Consider the following 18,741-nt stretch of genomic DNA (forward strand, 5'->3'; position numbering starts at 1 on the left):
TTAGAATAGGCATGAACCAACAACCCCATTTGACACATCTTCCAAATTGAGTTTTTGAATTAGTGACAACATAATAACATGGAAAAAAAAAAATGATAACTAACAACAATAATAGTATTAATTTTTTAGGCAAAAGATACTACCTCCCTTAATATTTCAAAAATTTTAAAAACCTTCCTTAAAAGTTGGTCAAAAAGATGCAACATTTCCCTTATATTTTTTATCCTTAGAGAAAATATTTGCATCTTTTTGAAACATCTTAGAGAAAGTCTTATGATATTTTTGAAACTAATTTTTGAAATCTTAGGAAAAATACCTGTCTCTTGCCCTATTTTTTTTTATAACATTTTTGTGCCATCCAAACAAAGATTGCAGGTTTTGTGTTGGGTCACAAGGCATCATCACCGATACTCCATCACTAGCACCTCCTCAAAACTGACCCAAACGTTTCTTGTAGGACCATGCCAGTGCCAGGGGGTATGAGGGATCATGAAAATTTTATGCCAATCATTTCATTGAAAATAAATATAAAGATGAGTCAAAGAGAGGACTGCTGTGGTCAATTGCAGATCTACATTCTGTCTCAGCAAAAAACCAGTTTACAGAATATGTGCCCATGCCATGGGGATTTGCTCAAAATCTAGTAAGGTTCCTTAGTTAGGGAGCAGTCAGGTAATGAAAACCATCAAGAGTCCCTAATCTTTGGAAGTTATGACCAGCAACCCCAATGCACCTATGAGTATATACTGCAAGGAGGACAACATGAGATTAGAATACAAGAGTCAAAATGCCTGAAGCTTTCCTCGACTCTTAAATTTCGTTTTTCGCTTTTGTGATGGAAAAAACTTGCTAAAAGAAACTGTAGAAACATTACTATTTCTTTCAACAGGGCCCCATGCATGACTAGGGCAGGTAATATGACTAAACATTCTTGAGTCTGTTACTTCAACTAGGGGAGGTCTGTTACTTCAACTAGGGAAGTATACTTTCTATGCGTTATCATAATAGATTAAAGTGAAAGAATCAAACCTTGATAATGGGCTTTTCAGTCATGATAATTGTCACCCAACCTACATAAGGTAAGAACCTGCAGAGAACAAACAAGAATGTATATTAATGAACATAATGCTTATAAATAAAGTGCATGCTTAAACAGAACCTCATGGGAGAATCATGGCAAGGATGGCTTTTTCCTATGGACAATCAGGGGTAAATATTTGGCTTCAAGGGGCAAAATGCATTGAGTGAACTGGACATCATGATTCGAATAATTTCTCCTCACCCACACACTCAAACGTCCATCAACATGAATATCTAATTACAAGGAATCTCTCGTGTAGATTATATACTGTAATGTCATGAGCAGAAAACAAATGTTCCCACTATAAATATTGAATCTTACAAAAATTATGAAATTAGTATATCCTAATAAAAGGGTGTCACCCCCTCCTGCCCACAAGGCTTCCCACTTTCTGAGGGTATTAGTCATGAAATTAATATCTAATCAATGATTTAATAAAAATAAAACGACCATTCTAACAGTTTAACATGTACTTTAATCCACAAATAGTTTACTAAAAAGCTAATTTTACCCGACTGCTCTTCCCATAATATGGTGTCTGTTGAGCCAGAGCTGACCTTGAGCATACAAAAGCCTGTCATCCCCAAAATTATTATCTCCTGGTAAAAGTACCAAATAGGGAGATGAAAAAATTAGTACCCTCATATCAGCAGAGTGAAAAAAATATAGGTAAAAATATTTCAGGCTTCTTTTTTTCTGGGTAGAGCATATTTGTTCTATGTTCCAATGCAATCCATAGTGTTATCCTAGGAGTTCTTTGCAGGTAGGATTTTGCCCATGCAATAGAGAAGCTTGTTGTCTAAGGTATTAGAATCCTTCACATATCTAAAGTTGAATTGAATTCGATACCTTTCGTGAGGACATCAACTTCCCCAGTATCTTCACGCTCATGGACCTACACAAACAACAGAACAACAGAAGATTGAATTTCTCATCAACAATAAAATAAACAGCATCACAGGCAAAAAGCCACATCCCCAGCTTAGCAGGGCATCAAAGGAAAGCTTGACAAGCTCAAGAAAAACAAATATTAAAAAAACCCACAAATTATTGAAGTTCAAAGCCTATTGACTGCAATCTCTTTCCACCCCATTCATCTGGAGTAGATGGCATACCCTTAAAGACCCCTCAATCCAACAACTTCAAGAGGACTTATAATATCGAAGTGGCATTTTTAACCAGTGGTCGCCCTTCTTCAACAACCTTCCAACTACTCCGCGTCTTGGTTCACTGCTGGCTCCATCAGGAAGCAAGACAAGTAAATCTTCGGAAAGAGGAGGGCAAATACCTCCTGTGCTACAACCAACATAAAGTCATGAAATAAACCATAAAGGAGCAGGTAAGAGCTCCTCAAAGACAATCATCTCTTCATCAATTAGCAGTCATCTAAACCAATATATCTCCCAAGCTTTGCTGCTGAAAAACAATGCTCCTCAAATGGCATCTCTTAAAAGAAGGAGAAGAAGAAAAAATGTAGGACACAGTACCCTCCAAAAACCTAATCTCACCCCCCCCCCCCCCCCCCAAAAGGTCTCCACTGTTTCCACCCAAGCATTAATGATCATTTGAATGATCTCCCATAAACTCCAAAAACAAATTTTTGAAAATGGGGGATTATAGGATGAGAGGAGCCTGCTCCTGTCCCACCAATAGTTTGATAACTCCACACTAGTATGCCCTGGTCAGCATAGTCAAAGTAGATTAAGTAATAACAGCCTATCACATTAGCATTAACGATCAGACCCACAAAATATTGGCCCCAAAGACAAAATATTGATCCCACAAAAAAAAAAAAAAAAGTTTTTTAAAAAATAAGACTAAATTAAAGATTCCAATTATTTAATTTCATTAAAATTCTTAAGATTATGAAGACTTCTAGAAATGTTTTGGGAAAAAAAAAACCTAGAATAAGAGAGAGAAAAAAAAAGAGGGGGGGGGGGGGGGGTGTAAATGTACAACACAGGAAAAAATACATACATACATATATATATATATATTGATTTATCCATGGGACTTACTGTGTCGCAAACTGCAAATTTTTGCTGTCCATATTTTGTATAAAATTAAAGAGCAGCACAAAAAATATTCTCTGATAATGCTTACCTTGATTACTCGATGAACAATTGGAATTTCCCGCCCCTGCAAATGCAAAAGTGAAAATTTTGCATCAGCAGAACAGATTACAGATGCATACACATTTAATATAAATGCATATGACTAGCAAGATACCACTAACAATTTTAAAATAGTGGTTATATTACAGATTTCCTCCAATAAAAAAAGCACAGAATAAATTCATGGAGAGCAATAAACTGACAATCCACAGCATCCACCAAATCACAATATAGAAAATTGAAGTGAAACACAGTTGGTGTTCTCAATATTTTAAGCTAAATTTGATTACTTTTATCAGGACACTAAGAATCTTGCAGCCCTTAACTAATGCTTATTTGACTTAAAGCTATAAATACATAGATGTTGAAAGAGGCTACAAACTTCAAGCCAAATCAAATTTACAAACTAAATGATTAGATTGTTTCATGAAACATTTCCAATGATTTCCAAGCAAGTTCACATGGTGAGGAGGATTTATTTTGCTCGTCCAATGGTTAAATGAATATGCTTTCAAGTGAGGATTTCATTTAACAAGATTAGTTTTAGAAACAAATGGGTAAAAGATACAAATGCTAATGGGAAAAAAAATGAAAAACTTATGGTACTTGAATCAATATTGCATGAATAGACCATCAATGAAAGGCAGGGAGAAGAACCTACATCAATGTTGAAAACTACTATTTCTCCAGCGCGAATAGGATCTTTGCTCATATGCAGGAACAGAATGTCACCCTACAAGAGAATTAGAAGGATATGATGATATCTCTTTGTAAAAGAAAATGCACAAAATATGCCAAAAATTCACAACAAATCACAAGGAAACTACAAAGCAACCCACATATAAAGCATTAAAACTAATGAAATAAAAAATTAAATTAAGCAACACTTATAGAATGATAATAGAATTCAGTTAATTCAAGTAAATGCAAAAGCTACATGCTAACAATCACTACAAAATAACAATATCCCTCGTCAACTTGGTGACTAACTTTGGTGTTTGTTGTTGTCTTCTTTCTCCATTTTTCTTGCATGGAATTTTCTTTTTTGATTTTTTGGAGCATTTACATATTTTTCTTGTTTAGTTTGCATTTATTTTCAGTGCATGTTATACTCTTACCTAATTGCCTCTTAACTATTTTTACATGTAGACTAGATTTGACTATATATTTATTCCTACTTTCATAGTAATATCCCTTATTGAACCCTGAAAATATGATAAAATTCTGATTTAAAATCTAATTTCCATAACTCAGAAATTTCCTCCAACAATCAGAAAATTAGATTCCTTTCTTCACAATTTATTCTAAAATTTAAATCGATATAAAATACTCTCTCACACAAGACACATGATCTTTCACTATCCTTTTGTGATCTTTAACTTTCTGTTTCTCTTCTGCTCTCTTATTTTAAATCCTCAATGAAAAGTTTATCTGGTATTGTAATTGTTACCACAACTTGAGGGTCAGTGACTTGTAGTGTTCAAATCTATCACATATTATATCTGTTTTAGGTGAAATTCTACTAAAACATTTAATTATCAATTTACTTCACTATTTTCATGTTCTCCAACATTGTCTTAGACAACATTGAAGTAGTACTGACATTTTAAAATAAGTGAACACAGGCAATTCCTTCACCATGTTTTTGTAATGCTTTTCATAATGCATATATAATATGTGTATTTGAAAAAATGTACATGTTGGTAACAGTTCATTGATTATTTGAATCATAGATAATTATTACATTGCAATTGATCCATACAATAACTTTGGGAAACAAGAACGAGGTGCACAATCACACTAAGTACTTTTTTTGAAAAAAATTTAGTTTATACTTCTACGCCTCAAATAAAATTAATACATGGTGGCCTTCTAGACAGCCTGAATATAATTAATATATAACGGCCTTTTATACGCTTCCAAGGCTTGGAATATAAGAAAAATAAAGGAAACTTATTTAGAAAATCTAAATATACTAAAATAAACTTCATCTATGATTTACTCAAATTTCCTAATTTTTCACACGCAACTGGTCCCAAGCCCAAGTAAAGGAGGAAGGGTCGCATTACCTATCAGATAACCTATGATATAAATCCTTATTGGTTATTTGCTGGGGTATCTTCCATGAGCGACATGTTGCACTTGTACTACCCGGGTGTAGCAAGAAGTGAGTGAGGAAGGGCTAGGTTGTTGCCTTTAAGCTACATGCCATGTTGGCGCCCAACTCCGATGTCTAATATGCGATAGTTCCCACATCATTATGGACGTGGGCCGTAACAAAGTTTGTTTAGGAGACTAGGATTAAATTAACTTGGAATATAAGGACACTTACGGGTAATAGCATGGAGATAGTGGACACAATGATTAGAAGAAAATTAATGTAATCTGCCTTCAAGAAACTAAGTGGGTAGGGGTAGGGGAGGAAGGTAAAGAATTTTAACAATCAAGATTCAAACTTTGGTACAAAGGAAAAGAAAAACTTAAGAATGGAGTATGAATCACTATAGGCGGAGACTTAAAAGATAGTGCTGTAGATGTCAAAAGAGTAGGGGATATAATTATAAAAATCAAAATGGTTTTATGTCAAGAGATCATAAATGTCATTAGTGTTTATGCTCCTAAAAAAGGCTTAGCCGAAATCCTTAAAAGATAGTTTTGGGAAGATATAAATAGTATTATAAAAGGAAAATTAGGGACTAGAAAAATATTCAAAGGAGCATTTTTGAATAGACGCATTGGAAAGGATAATAAAGGGGGATATGATCTTAAACTTTTCCATGTCATATGATTTTATTACAATGATTAGTTGCTTTAAGAAGAGAGATGAACACTTAATAACCTTCAAGAATGAACAAAAAAAAAAAAAAGTCAAGATTTTTCCTTAACTAAGAGGGCAAATCATTTATCATGCAAGGATTGTAAAGTTATCCCAGGTAGAAGTTTAACTACACAACATAAAGTTTTAGTGTTAAATATATGTACTAAAAAATGGAAGAGAAAAGTTATTTTAAATCAATGTAAGAAAACTAGATGGTGAAGCCTAAAAAGAGAAAATATAATAAAATTTAAAGATAAAATAATCAAAGATGGTGATTGGACAACAGAGGATGGTGTATACACTAGACACAACAACTCTTTGGAGTAGGATAGCTAGCTTAAATATAAAGATAGCAAAAGAGATTCTAGGTGAATCGAGAGGAACATTCTTGGATAGCAAAGAAAGTTGGTTGGGGGATAAAGATGTCCAAAAAACTGTGAAGACAAAAAATTTCTCATAAAACATGGCAAAAATGTAGAAACATAAAATTTTGAAAAGTATAAAGAGGCAAGAAAAGATACAAGTGAAGCTAAACAAAATCATCTAATAATTTATATGCTAGATTAGATACAAAAAGAAGGGAAAAGAGACATATTTAAACTTGCTAGAGCTAGAGAAAGAAAGAGTGAAACTTAGGTACTGTAAATTGTAAAAAATATAAAAAGTAAGGATCATATTGTCTTGATTAAGGAAGAAGACATAAAAAAAAGATGGCAAAACTACTTTACTAGCTATTAATGAAAACCAAGTAGAAGGCTTAAACTTAGAATTGATAAAAGAGAAAAAGACTAAAAATATATTGATTTATTCACCAAATTAAAGTTATTGAAGTTAGTTTTCATTAAAAAAGATGAAAAATGGAAAAACTATAGGACCAGATAATCTCCCAATTGAAGTTTGGAAATGACTAAGTGATAACGGAATTATCTGGCTAAATAATTTATCGAACATAATTATAAAAACTAAGAAAATGTCAGACGAATGGAGAAAAAACACTTTAATACCGATATACAAAAATAAAGGAGAGACTCAAAATTGCAATAACTATTGTAAAATTAAACTTATGAATCATACAATGAAATTGTGGGACAGGGTAGCTGAACAAAAATTAAGATTAGAAACGATGGTCTAAGAAAATAAATTTGGTTTTACGTCTGGGTAATCTACTACAAAAGCAATATAAACTTTATGAAGATCAATAGAAAGGTTTTTATTGACTTAGAGAAAGCATATGATAGAGTATTGAGAGAAGTTTTATAGTAGATTTTAGGAAAAAAGAAAAAAGCGTCTATAGTAGGAATACAATATACTAATGTTATTAAAGATATGTACGAAGGAGTAATGACTAGCGTCAGGACTACAGATGCAAGGACTAGGAAATTTCTAATCACAATAGGTGTACATCAAGAATTTGATATAGTACAATCTAAGTTTGAATTATGTAGAAAAGCTTTAGAATTTAGAGGTTTTAGGATAAGTAAAAATACGACAAAATATATGAAATGTAATTCCAGCCATAGTAGGAGGAATATTGGAGAAGAGATTAAACTTGATGGTCAAAATGTCGGGTAACTAAGAAACATAAGTAAAAAATTGCCGAGATGAGAATGTTGAGGTGGATGAGTAGTATAACATTAACAAAATAAATTAAGGAATGAATATATTCGTGGTAAGTTATGTACAACTCCTAAGAAGATAATATTAGAGAGGGATATTCAGAATGTTTTGGCATCTGCAACATAGACCAAATAGTGCGCCAATGATGAGTGAGCTAGTTAATGTAAGGGGCAACAGAAGGGGAAGAGGTAGACCCAAAATAATTTGGAATGAGATAGTAGGGATTTAATAGCCTTGAATTTGTTGGAGGAAATTGCCCATGATTGTGCAAATCAGCAAAAAAGGATTCATGTAGCCGACCCCATCTAGTGGGACTTAAGGCTTGGTTTGTTGGTGGTGGTGGTGGTGGTGTTGTTGTTAAATATACTAAAATACTAGTGCCTTGAATAATAATACCCTAAAAAACCTTGAAGATATGATCTAATAAAAATATCATAGTAAAAAGATGAAAAATGAATCAATTTAAAATCTTCCCATGCCTGCTTCATTAATATCCCCCAATGGAAAAAGAAGTCGACCTTGAGTCAGAGCACGTACACATGCTAGGTCACATTACCATCTTTATCTTCATTCCTAGAACACTCAAGTGCATTCACAATCCGATCATCAATTAAGCTCTTGCCAGGCTTAGGCTCAGCTTCAGCAGTCTCTACAATAGCAACACAAGACTTTGTAGGGCAGTTGTGATAAGAATGTCCTTGCTCACAATTACAAGATTCAAACAGAAAGCATTCAAGCTGCTTGGAATCAAGCAGCTTGGTAGGGGCACAAGGTGATTCCCACGGAACAAACAGTTTCTTACATGCTTCCCATATTTCTCATTTTTTCAGCATTCCTACCAAAGGCAGTAGCTTTATGCATGGAATGGAAGTTGCACGACTGTTGTTCATAATGGAGTTCCCCAGTGTATTGAATGATGCACTGCTATTTATCTTTATTGAAAGAACATCGAGCAACTAAATTGCGAAACTCGAGTGTGTATGCACCAACATGTTTATCACTTAATCCCATTAAGTGCAGGCACACAACTTGAAGTACATCTGTCGCTCCTAATTGGTAAAAATGAATTATTCCTCCATCATATGCTCTCCACAAGATTCAAACTCAGCATAAAAGCTTGCAAATTTGGCGCTCATGAACAAGACTATGCCACCAAGCGCCTGCACAGCCTCGAAGAAAAATAAAGGATAGGCTAACCTTTTATTCGAGAAATGATTCCATAGTTCAGCTTGCTTGCACTAAATCCATAAAGGACAAGAGAGTAGTAGAAATCATGGACTTGAGAGCATCGAGCTTGAGATCAAATTTTGAGACAAATTGATTTTGAAAAGTAACAACCTGAGAATTTAAACAAGCTGCCCGACTCTTCCCATTCATGCATTTGAGCTAGTTTGTGAACAAAAGGATCAAATGGGTCCTTTGTCATCATAAACATTATTATTATTTTTTTGGGTGTTTCTAGCCGGTTCAAGCTGGTCCAACTCTCTCTTAAAGCATATATTCATTGTTATAAGAATGACATGGAGAAATCTAAGACCATATCGCTGGACTCATTTTTATCACCATGCCCATATCCTCCATGTATCCCCCCTTATAAACTTTATTGTCTTTTCCAATGTGACCATTCAAATCAGTTCCTGCTAATATCCCTTGTTTGCAGTTATCTGTTTTTTTTTTTTTTCGCAACCCGGTGCACAAAGCTCCCGCGTATGCGGGGTCCGGGGAAGGGGCGGACCACAATGGGTCTATAGTACACAGCCTTACCTTGCATGTTTGCAATTATTTGTATCTTCCTAAAATTGTCTTTCAAGGTTTTCCACTAAACCTATTTGAGAAGCATAAGCACTAACGACACTTATTATCTCTTTTATCCTAAAACCATTTTTTTTTATGATTCTATCACCTCCTCTTTTAACAATGATTCTATCACTTATTAAATCTATTTTTTAGGGCTTTGTATACAATGATTACTACCCCATTATTATTATGTGTTTCTTTCCTAGTGTACAAAATTTCAAATCCTGATTTTCAACTTCTTTAGCTTTTTCCCCTATCCAATGGATAACAGATTTTGTTTGGGGAAAGCAAAGGAAAGGTAAATAAGAAGGAAATTCATTTTCTATTATTTTTCTCTATAGAAAATACAATTAAAATGAAAAAATGTTAACGATATGTAAAATCAAATTTTTGTTCATGGATTTGGTATTTTTTTAAAAAATAAATAAATTCTTTCCCACTTTCCTGATAACCAAACATAAAAAATTGGATTCTTTCAAATTTTCCTTCCCTTTCTAATGTTTCCCAAGTTCCAAACAAAGGCTTAGTTTCTTGGAGGCAAATTATGTTTTCTTTTAATTGTTGGGTCAACTATCACCATGTTTTTACTGGTTAGTGTCCCCACTTTCCAAGTTCCTAATCTAACCCTAATCTCCTGAACTAGCTTCTTTACCAATCAATATGAATGCAAGTTGCATCAATACTGGGTAACATCATATTCTTTCTTTTCTCAAGTAAAAAATTGTGTAAATTCTTTAAAATGGCACAAGTTATCTTTCAGAATGTTGTGATAATATCACTACAGATGAAGTTGAAGCAAGCATGATTATGACAAGAAGCATGAATTATCTTTAAAAGAGCTTCTCTGAAAATAGCTACATTGGACCACAATAATAGTTTCAGGCTAAGTGATTCCAAAGACACCTCAAGCATTCCACCTCACTGAAGTTGTGTATCAAGAAATTGTACAGGACTCACCCTTTTGAAGCCAGGTTCCATGCTGCCAGAAAGCACGACTACAACTGGAGATTCGCTACCAGTAATACACATTAATCCTTTCCATATAATCAGTGCTGCGGTAACAATCATGCCTGAGAAAAAGCAAAGAGAAAATAGCTTTACCGGATAGCAAGAGAAACTATAAATGTCAAAAGCATTGATTTGAACAGATTCATCTGTGGATAGCAACACAAAAACATTATCTCCAACAACAATAGTTTCTTGATGAAATGCAACTAGAAAGCATTGTAATTAGGTCATGATCCATAAGGTGTTGAATTCAGTATTTACACAAAGTGGCCATTCTCAAAACTAGAATTTGAATATCGTGCTTCAGCATCCAAGTCTTTTGCATTGCACCAGACAGTGCCCCCCCCCCCCAAAAAAAAACTCAATTAAAAATGAAAAAAAAGTTACTATTTTGCATTATGGCCACTTGTTTGTAAGAACCGAGAAGGTCCAATTCCACAAGCTGCATAATTAACTTCTGTACATATATTTTTTTCCTGCGCCCCCGCGGGGGGGGGGGGGGGGGGGGGCGCAACATTTCACACCATTTTGAATTTATCCCTCAGAGATGCCAAAAATAGGCTATATGATTGAAATTTTGTCTTTCAGACCAGGATAGGTAACACAAAGGAGTTAAAAGCATAATACTTACAAATAATAATAATAAAGTACAAACTTTAATTTTCTTCTTCCTCTCCTCTGCAGAAACAGCTAAAGCATAGCATTTATAGGTTACATTTAGATCACGGAATGTCTTTTCTTAGGAATAGAATGATTAAAATATAAGGATTTGATAACTTGCAAAGAAAATGTGTTGTTGCAATAAAGCAAATCACAATGCAAAAAATTATATAATATATGTATGTATGTATGTGCATATGTATATACTAGTCATGGGCACATGCAATACACGCACTTTTTGGTTTTGAGTAGTCATAAATATGATAAGTATTAGGAAGAGCCATGACTCATGGTTGGTTATTTATATTGATGGTTATAGTAGTCCATGGTTTTAAATCACGGTAGCGGGTAGTGTATCATAACGGTAACGGGTGTAACGGGAAGCAGGAGTAGCATATGTTACATAACTAGAAATGGGAGTAGCAGATGTTACACAACGGAAAGCAGGTGTAACAACTATGAATTTTTTTCAAGCACGCACAACCTTGTGCATATTAGCATACTTGCATGTTTAAAGTTTTTAACTCTTCTTAGAAAGAGCTTTAGTGTATTTTGGATCCTTTAGTTCAACTATGTTATTTGGTAAAGGCAAGAAGTTTACATTTGTTTTAAACCACTAATGACAGAAAAATTACGTGTGCGTGTGTTTATACTTCTCATTTTTCTTATGTGTGATAAATCTTTATTTGTGCTAATTAATAAAATAAAATACATTATACACTCCATTAATGATTAATCTATTAGACACATAAGACGTACAAATAATACAAATATAAAATAACTAGAAAAGAAAAAAGGTTGAAGTTGAAAAATATAGAAGATAAATATCAAATTACTTATCAAAATAAAATATTTTCCTAACAAGTTCATATTTTCAAATAGTTAATTAATGCATCTTTTGTGAGTATATAAAAAAAACAGTAAATTTTGTATCATTGTCATCCTTATTATAATCTTTTCCCCTCTTGCCACAGTATATTGAGAATGATTTATGAAAGAGGGGGTCAAACTAAGAAGAAAAAGTAAAAAATAAAATAACCTTTTTGGTGTAATTGTCCTCTAGCCGTCTAGCGGACGACCATAGCGGCCTTTACGTACGCGGTCCATAACAGCCGCTACGACCGTAATTTTTCTTCCTACCGATTTCGTGGTGTGTAACGGTATCGGTTACCAAAAAACCTTACGTAACGATCGCGACCGTTATTTAAACCATGTTGTATTCGTGCAGTTTTGTAGTCATGAGTAGGATTTATATTTACTAATTTACCCATTAAGTAAAACTTTAGTTTTGAATAAAAATAGGACATTTTTAGAACAGAATGAGCTAAAAATGCTAATAGAAAACTGCTACACGTTCCTTTAATTAATAAAGTGTGTGTGTGTGTGTGTCAAAAGAGAGATAGAGAGTCATAATCAACTATTAACAAATCAAGGTAAAAAAAAAATTAATAATAACAATTAGGATGATATTTACAATGCTTTTCCTATTGTTTTTCAAATATTCTTGAAAATTATAATAATAACAATAACTATTATTAAAAAAATTTACTATTATTTGAAGGAGTCAAATAAATAGTAATGGTGAGAGTTGAGTTCACTTAAAAATTGATTTTCGAGTAAAAGAGGGAAGTGTACAATTAATTTATGGGCATAATATATATATATATAACTACAAGCCTATAAATACACAATATATTATCTACATATATTTTCTGTTTGGCTTTGTAATAAAATTGGAAAGCCAGCTAAAGTGGTAAGACCCTCTCCAACTTTGTAAGTGGACTCAAGTTCAAGTTCTTCTGCTCTCGCAATCATGTGCCTTAAATTTTTTTTAAGACACATGGCCGGATCAACCTGGTCCACTGACCGACTTACCCAGTTCAAGCCAGGTTGATCCCTGTTTGCAATATTTCCAGTAGCATAACCTGGACCAGCAATTGGACTGATTCCGGTCTAATGCACTCAAACAGGAAAGTCCGGTCTAGGTTTTAAAACTATGGTCCATAATAAGTAGACCAAGAATCACTATTCCAATATTTTACCATAGGAATGTCTATTCCAATCATAGTTCATGTTGGATGGAATAAGACAAACTTTTGCATGTGCAACTTTGTTCTAAAGTATTACATCCTTACAAAATTTTTATTACAATCAATGTCTATTCCAATCATAGCACACGTTGGATGGAATAAGACAAACTTTTGCATGTGCAACTTCGTTCTAAAGTATTACATCCTTGCAAAATTTTTATTCCCTTATCATTGTATTTCATCCTATTCATAGGAATAGGCATTCCGTAGCCATAGTGTTTGTGTTACTTGAATCATTCTTAACGCTTTTGTGGTTGTTTCTTAATACTTTGGCTCAACGATTTTCAGAATTTTATTTTGAGATGCAAATAAATTGTCTTCTTTATTGATTTTCATCTCTGGTTGAGCATTAAAAATAGTTCTAGGAAAAAGAAATTAATTCAGGACCCATTTATGTCATGCCTCAATAATGATTGTAGCATAAAAAAGCTAGTGGAAAATTTATAATGCCGCTTCAGATTTGCGGAAGGCATCTCATTATACTAGGAATTTATTTTATTCTTAAATTTTTTTCCCCTGAAATATTTTCTTTAATTAGAGAGAGAGAGAGAGAGTCAAAATTGTGTTAATATTAATAATGGCTGAAAAGGTGGTTATGGTGGCAGCAGAGGAGCAAAAAAAAACACATTGTAACCAAAGCAAAACTAAAAAAAGAAAAGAAAGATGAAGATATTGGCATTGGAATACGCAGATGCAGGGCTGGTCTTGTGATTCTGTTAGCACTGGTGTTGATGAGTCTAGATGGTGGAAGAGCTAGTGCTTACCATGGGTTGGACATTCATTATAAACTTTTTGGGACAAATTAACATCTCTAATGGCATGCTGACATCAGTGGTGACTGGTGAGCATTGATGGCATGTTAGAAATTTTAGGTAAATGGCTTTCACAGGAGGAGAAAGGCAATTTTTTTCTTCCTTCAAAAGCAAAATCCCTTTTTTTTTTTTGGATAAAAGAAAATTTTTATTAAAGGCCTAATAATGTACAAAAGAAGAGGAGAAGATGACCCAGAAAAATAGTAAAACTGTAAAACTAAAAACTGAAAGATTACAATAGAGTTGCCTTCCAATCCCTTTGGAGGCCAGACAGCAATAAAACCACCCCCCAACCCCCTGGAGGGGAAAAAATAATATGTGCGCCCAAAAGAAGCCAACAACACCCATCTATCCCATAAGAAATGGGGGCAATTCGTGTGGATCTTAAATATTCTCATGTTCCTTTCAATCCCAGAGTACAACACCACTCCATAAAACACTGCTGTCCCAACTTGAGCCAACCCTTATATCTCACTAGCAAAATATCACCTGCATTCTGCAGTGACACCCAATCTTTGCTAACATAAGAGAGGAGGGCACTCCATAGCTGTGTTGCCACCTTATAATGCAGAAACAGGTGAGTTTCGATTGAACTTGCAGCACATGACACATGTCAAGACTCAGAGGCTGGTGGGGCCTTCTTTTCTAAAGCAAATCATGTGTTAATCCTATTTCGTCTTCTTCCAAGGAACCTTAGGGCCAATTTAGCTGTGTAAAAAAAATTTCATTTTTCATTTTAGTTTTCCAAAAAAATTACAAAAAAGTTAGCTTATTTTTCATTTTTACAATATTTGTATGAAAATAAATAAATAACAACAAAAAACAAAATTTACACTATTCACTTGTGGTAATAGTTTTATTTTTCATTTCTAATTTTTCAAATAATTACCAAAAATGCCAACTGGTTTTCCAACTTTTGAAATTTATATAAAAAAGTAAAAACATCTTTCTATTATTTTCTAGATTTGTAACTCTTACTGTGCGTATGGGAGCATGGAATTCGGATCTTGGACTTTGATTTGTGTAGATTATGTATTGAGTTTCTTCTAAATCCACACAAATCAAAATTAAAGCCACAAAATCCAGAATCCCAAACACTTCCTTATATAATTTTTGGAAAATTGAAAAACAAGTTAACTTTTTGCAGTTATTTTAAATCTAGAAAAAAATGAAAAATTGTTTAGCACATTCAAACAAACTCTTTAGTTTATACTCTTTTAATACATATCTTGAAAAATTAAAAAATAAACTAAATTTTTTACTCTTTTTTTTTTAAACTAAAAATATGAAAATGGAAAATGTTTTCCATAACTAAACTAGCCCCTAGCCTTCCAAAATGTGGCTCCAAGGGAAAAGGATAGGGGAGAAGGGGGTTTTCAAAAAAAAATATTTTGAAGTGGACAACCCCAAAGAATCACCCTCCCACACTCTCCCGTCCTCCCAATTGGAAGGAAAAAAGTGGTCCAATATAGAAAATAAGATGGTGAGCTCATCAACCTCTCATTTGTTGAGTTCCTGAAAAAATGAAAATCCCCACGAAAAAGAGCCCCCCTTCAAAAGAGATGAATCAGATGATATGTGCATTGCGGAAAGAAGAAAGCTTAAAAAAACAGCGCACCCTCAGCGCCAAAGAAGTCTCCCCCACCAAAATATCTTCCCAAAAGCAAACCTTATTGCCATTTCCCACTTTGAAGCGGGTCGGAGGGAAGAACAAACTTGCGACCCAGAAAACAAATTTCCAAGGGCATGCATGAGAACTAATGCCACTTCCTCTCATCTCCCATCCATTACAATGGAGCCAATATTGACCTTTAATCACCTTGTGCCACAAGGAGTTAACAAGAAACCTCACAACCATTTACCAATTAGGGAGATGTTTTTGGATACCAAGTAACAAATGTTCTCTCTTACCCTCCTCAAAGCCCGACCATAGGAAATCATGCATCAACCTCTCTAATATCCATGCCACTTTCAAGGGCACTCTAGAAAGGTAATAAATATTTATGTTCGAAAGAGAGGCACTAACAAGTACAACATGAACCCTGACAGACATGCATGCCCTCTTCCAACCCTCCAACCTCCTACCGATGTTTCAATCAGAGTTCCCCAAAGGCCACAAGATCTAGGTTGCCACCAAGCGGAGACCAAGAGAAGATAGTGGCCACTCAAAGGAAAACACACGCCATAAAGGTTTGGAGCCTTTGGACCTCTCTAAGTCCCTCCTACCCAAATTGATGCCAACCACACCAGGATAATAACCTCATGAAATTTCACAACATTGTTCTCAAGAAATAGCATTGCATCTTCAACAAAAAGAAGATGAAATACCTCCACTTTCTCCCTCCCGACATGAAGGCCACTGATCACCCCCAAACCCTGTGCATGCAAAAGCAACCTACTCAAGGTATCCACAACAAGGGTAAACAAGGAAGGAGACAATCGCACCCCTTGACTAAGCCCCCAAGACAAAAACAATATCTTACTATTTTCAGTAATTATTTTTCCTCTTCAATTTTGCAAAAGCAACATGAGTTTCCTTGTTATACCAACTGCTACCGTCCCAGCTCCTAATCCTCCCACCCCATATATATTCACCCTTATTTGCTTCTATAAGAAAGAAAACACTTTGAAATGCAATCCAGCCACTGCACAATTTTTTTTTTTTTTGGCAAGTCAAGATAGTAACTTGAAGGCCCCTAGTTGATTGTATGATTGGAGTTGCTGTTCTAAGGTATAGTCTATAGACTGATTCTCTGATAGATTAAGCACCACAGATCCTCTGAAATACTTGCTAAATATATAAACCAGAACACGCCAAGCTGATACCTCAACCAGCCAACATTATAAAAAGGATCGTGTGATCCCAAATTAAGACCCACCCACCCCCAAAGACCTCCAAATAACATTTTCACACCAATTAGATGTTTTTAAGGGCTATATATATATATATATATATATATATATATTATAGATTTATATTCTAAATGGAACTTACATGAGCAAAATATTAAAATAACGTTTGTTTAGTATAAATGAGGTTGGGATTTCACATGGAAGACAGCAATATGCAATCGAAGATATTTGACAGCTAAGTTGACTAGATGACAAAAATGTTGGCTGAACATATAATACAATGAATATTCCATTTCACGGTATGGACAAGCTCTAAAGTGCAGTAGATTAGGAATTTTCTAAAATAGATGTATGGATAAAAATTGTGTAATGAGATTTCAATATTTAAGAGAGGATGTTGAGGTGTTTATAAATCTATTTTCATTGGTAAAGCATAGTATAATGACTGAGAAAAAAAATTTAAGGTGACAAAGCTCCAGTTATACTAAGAAAATATATGTGATTGGGAAAAAAATGAATTAAAACATCACTAGATATAGTACTCTGGAATGAAAATATTCCATTCTTGAGCGTTGACACTATTTTGCTGAGCTGTTATCTTTTACTGGGTAACTATGTGTTGCCTGTTTGTCTCAATCAATTGAAAATCTTGATTCCCTATATTTATAAACTGCTAATTGGTGTGCTTGCCGAGGTGATTGCATGTGTCCTCATTTTCTAAATCTAGTTGCTAGCTCCCTTCTTTCTCTCTCGATCACAATACTCAAATAAATCAGTTGAAGATTCATTACTATGTATTGTCAAAATCACAAACTTTAAACCGCTAATCAGTATGTGCTTTCTAATTGGCTACTTGACCCAATTAGTTACAAGAACAAATCCCAAAACCCCCCCCTGCCGGGTTCTTTTTATGAGTTAGCAAATAAACCCCACATAATCAACAGGAAATTTACTACCCTTGTTGTAATCCCAATTTTGGACACGTTTTCAAAGAAATTTGACTCTTTTAAGTTGGTAACGAGGGGGGGAACACTGACGTTTAAACCCCACTCAGCAGGCGGGACGAGCCCTTCCCGCTGGGTTGTTCGAAACTGCTTAAATTTCAACTCAACGAGGGAACTTCCCCTTCCAAAAGCATCCAAATCATGCCAACACAGCAAAGCGCACAAACAGAAGCAAACCGATCATCCCCCTACTTCACCAAATGCTCATCCCGCAAACACAAATTCATGAAATTTCACCCAAAAAAATCGAAAATTTTCAGCTACGATCAAACTTAGAAACAATTTCAAGAACGAATCAAAAGCAAGATGAAGCGAAGCGAGTGAGGATCCATCTTACGAACCGAGGCTGACCGCTTGGCCAAGAAGTTGTCTGATCTGGATAGATTTGATGGAGTCCATGGTGTCGCCGATCCACCCCATTCTTCTCAACCTTCTCCCTGGTCCGAAGCGGAGCGCAACTTCGATCTCTGCTACTGTGAATGTATAGAGAGAGAGAAAATGTTAGTGTAGAGAGAGAGTGGGGGGAGGGGAGCGTTTCTCTGTATTTATATGCTGTGGGAAACCGTGGGGTCCTCGTATCGGTCTGAGCTTACGAATTTTCTGAATATTTCAGCCCGACCTTCTCTTCATCACCGGGGCGCTGATCAACCCTCCGTGGGATGACGTGGCAGTACGTGATTGGTTAAAATAGTCGCGCCCAGCAAGCTCTGACCAATCTCACAAGCTGCTTTGTCTCTTGTGAAGCACCCCATGTTTTAGACAAAATAGCTCAAAAAATATTTGGAAAATAAAAAAAAATTATCAAAGAATTCAACTTTGATTATTGCAAATGAAAAATATAACAAATTTATAAACGAATATTTAATTTTACTTATTATTGACCTTAT

At 34.6% G+C, this 18,741-nt stretch overlaps 1 protein-coding gene across 1 annotated transcript; it reads right to left on the reverse strand.

The window, feature by feature from the left end:
* Positions 1-487: 487 nt before the first annotated feature.
* On the reverse strand, positions 488-18,471 carry LOC131157242 (uncharacterized). The gene is made up of 8 exons (XM_058111234.1): positions 18,196-18,471; positions 10,385-10,497; positions 3,857-3,928; positions 3,185-3,220; positions 1,931-1,976; positions 1,593-1,680; positions 1,030-1,087; positions 488-746 (listed from the first exon to the last, which is right to left on the reverse strand). The coding sequence occupies exons 1-8, from the start codon at positions 18,272-18,274 to the stop codon at positions 696-698; spliced, it is 543 nt and encodes a 180-aa protein (XP_057967217.1). The 5' UTR covers positions 18,275-18,471; the 3' UTR covers positions 488-695.
* Between the last annotated feature and the right edge of the window lie 270 nt (positions 18,472-18,741).

Source organism: Malania oleifera, chromosome 6, assembly GCF_029873635.1.
Source record: "Malania oleifera isolate guangnan ecotype guangnan chromosome 6, ASM2987363v1, whole genome shotgun sequence".
Lineage (NCBI taxonomy): Eukaryota > Viridiplantae > Streptophyta > Magnoliopsida > Santalales > Ximeniaceae > Malania > Malania oleifera.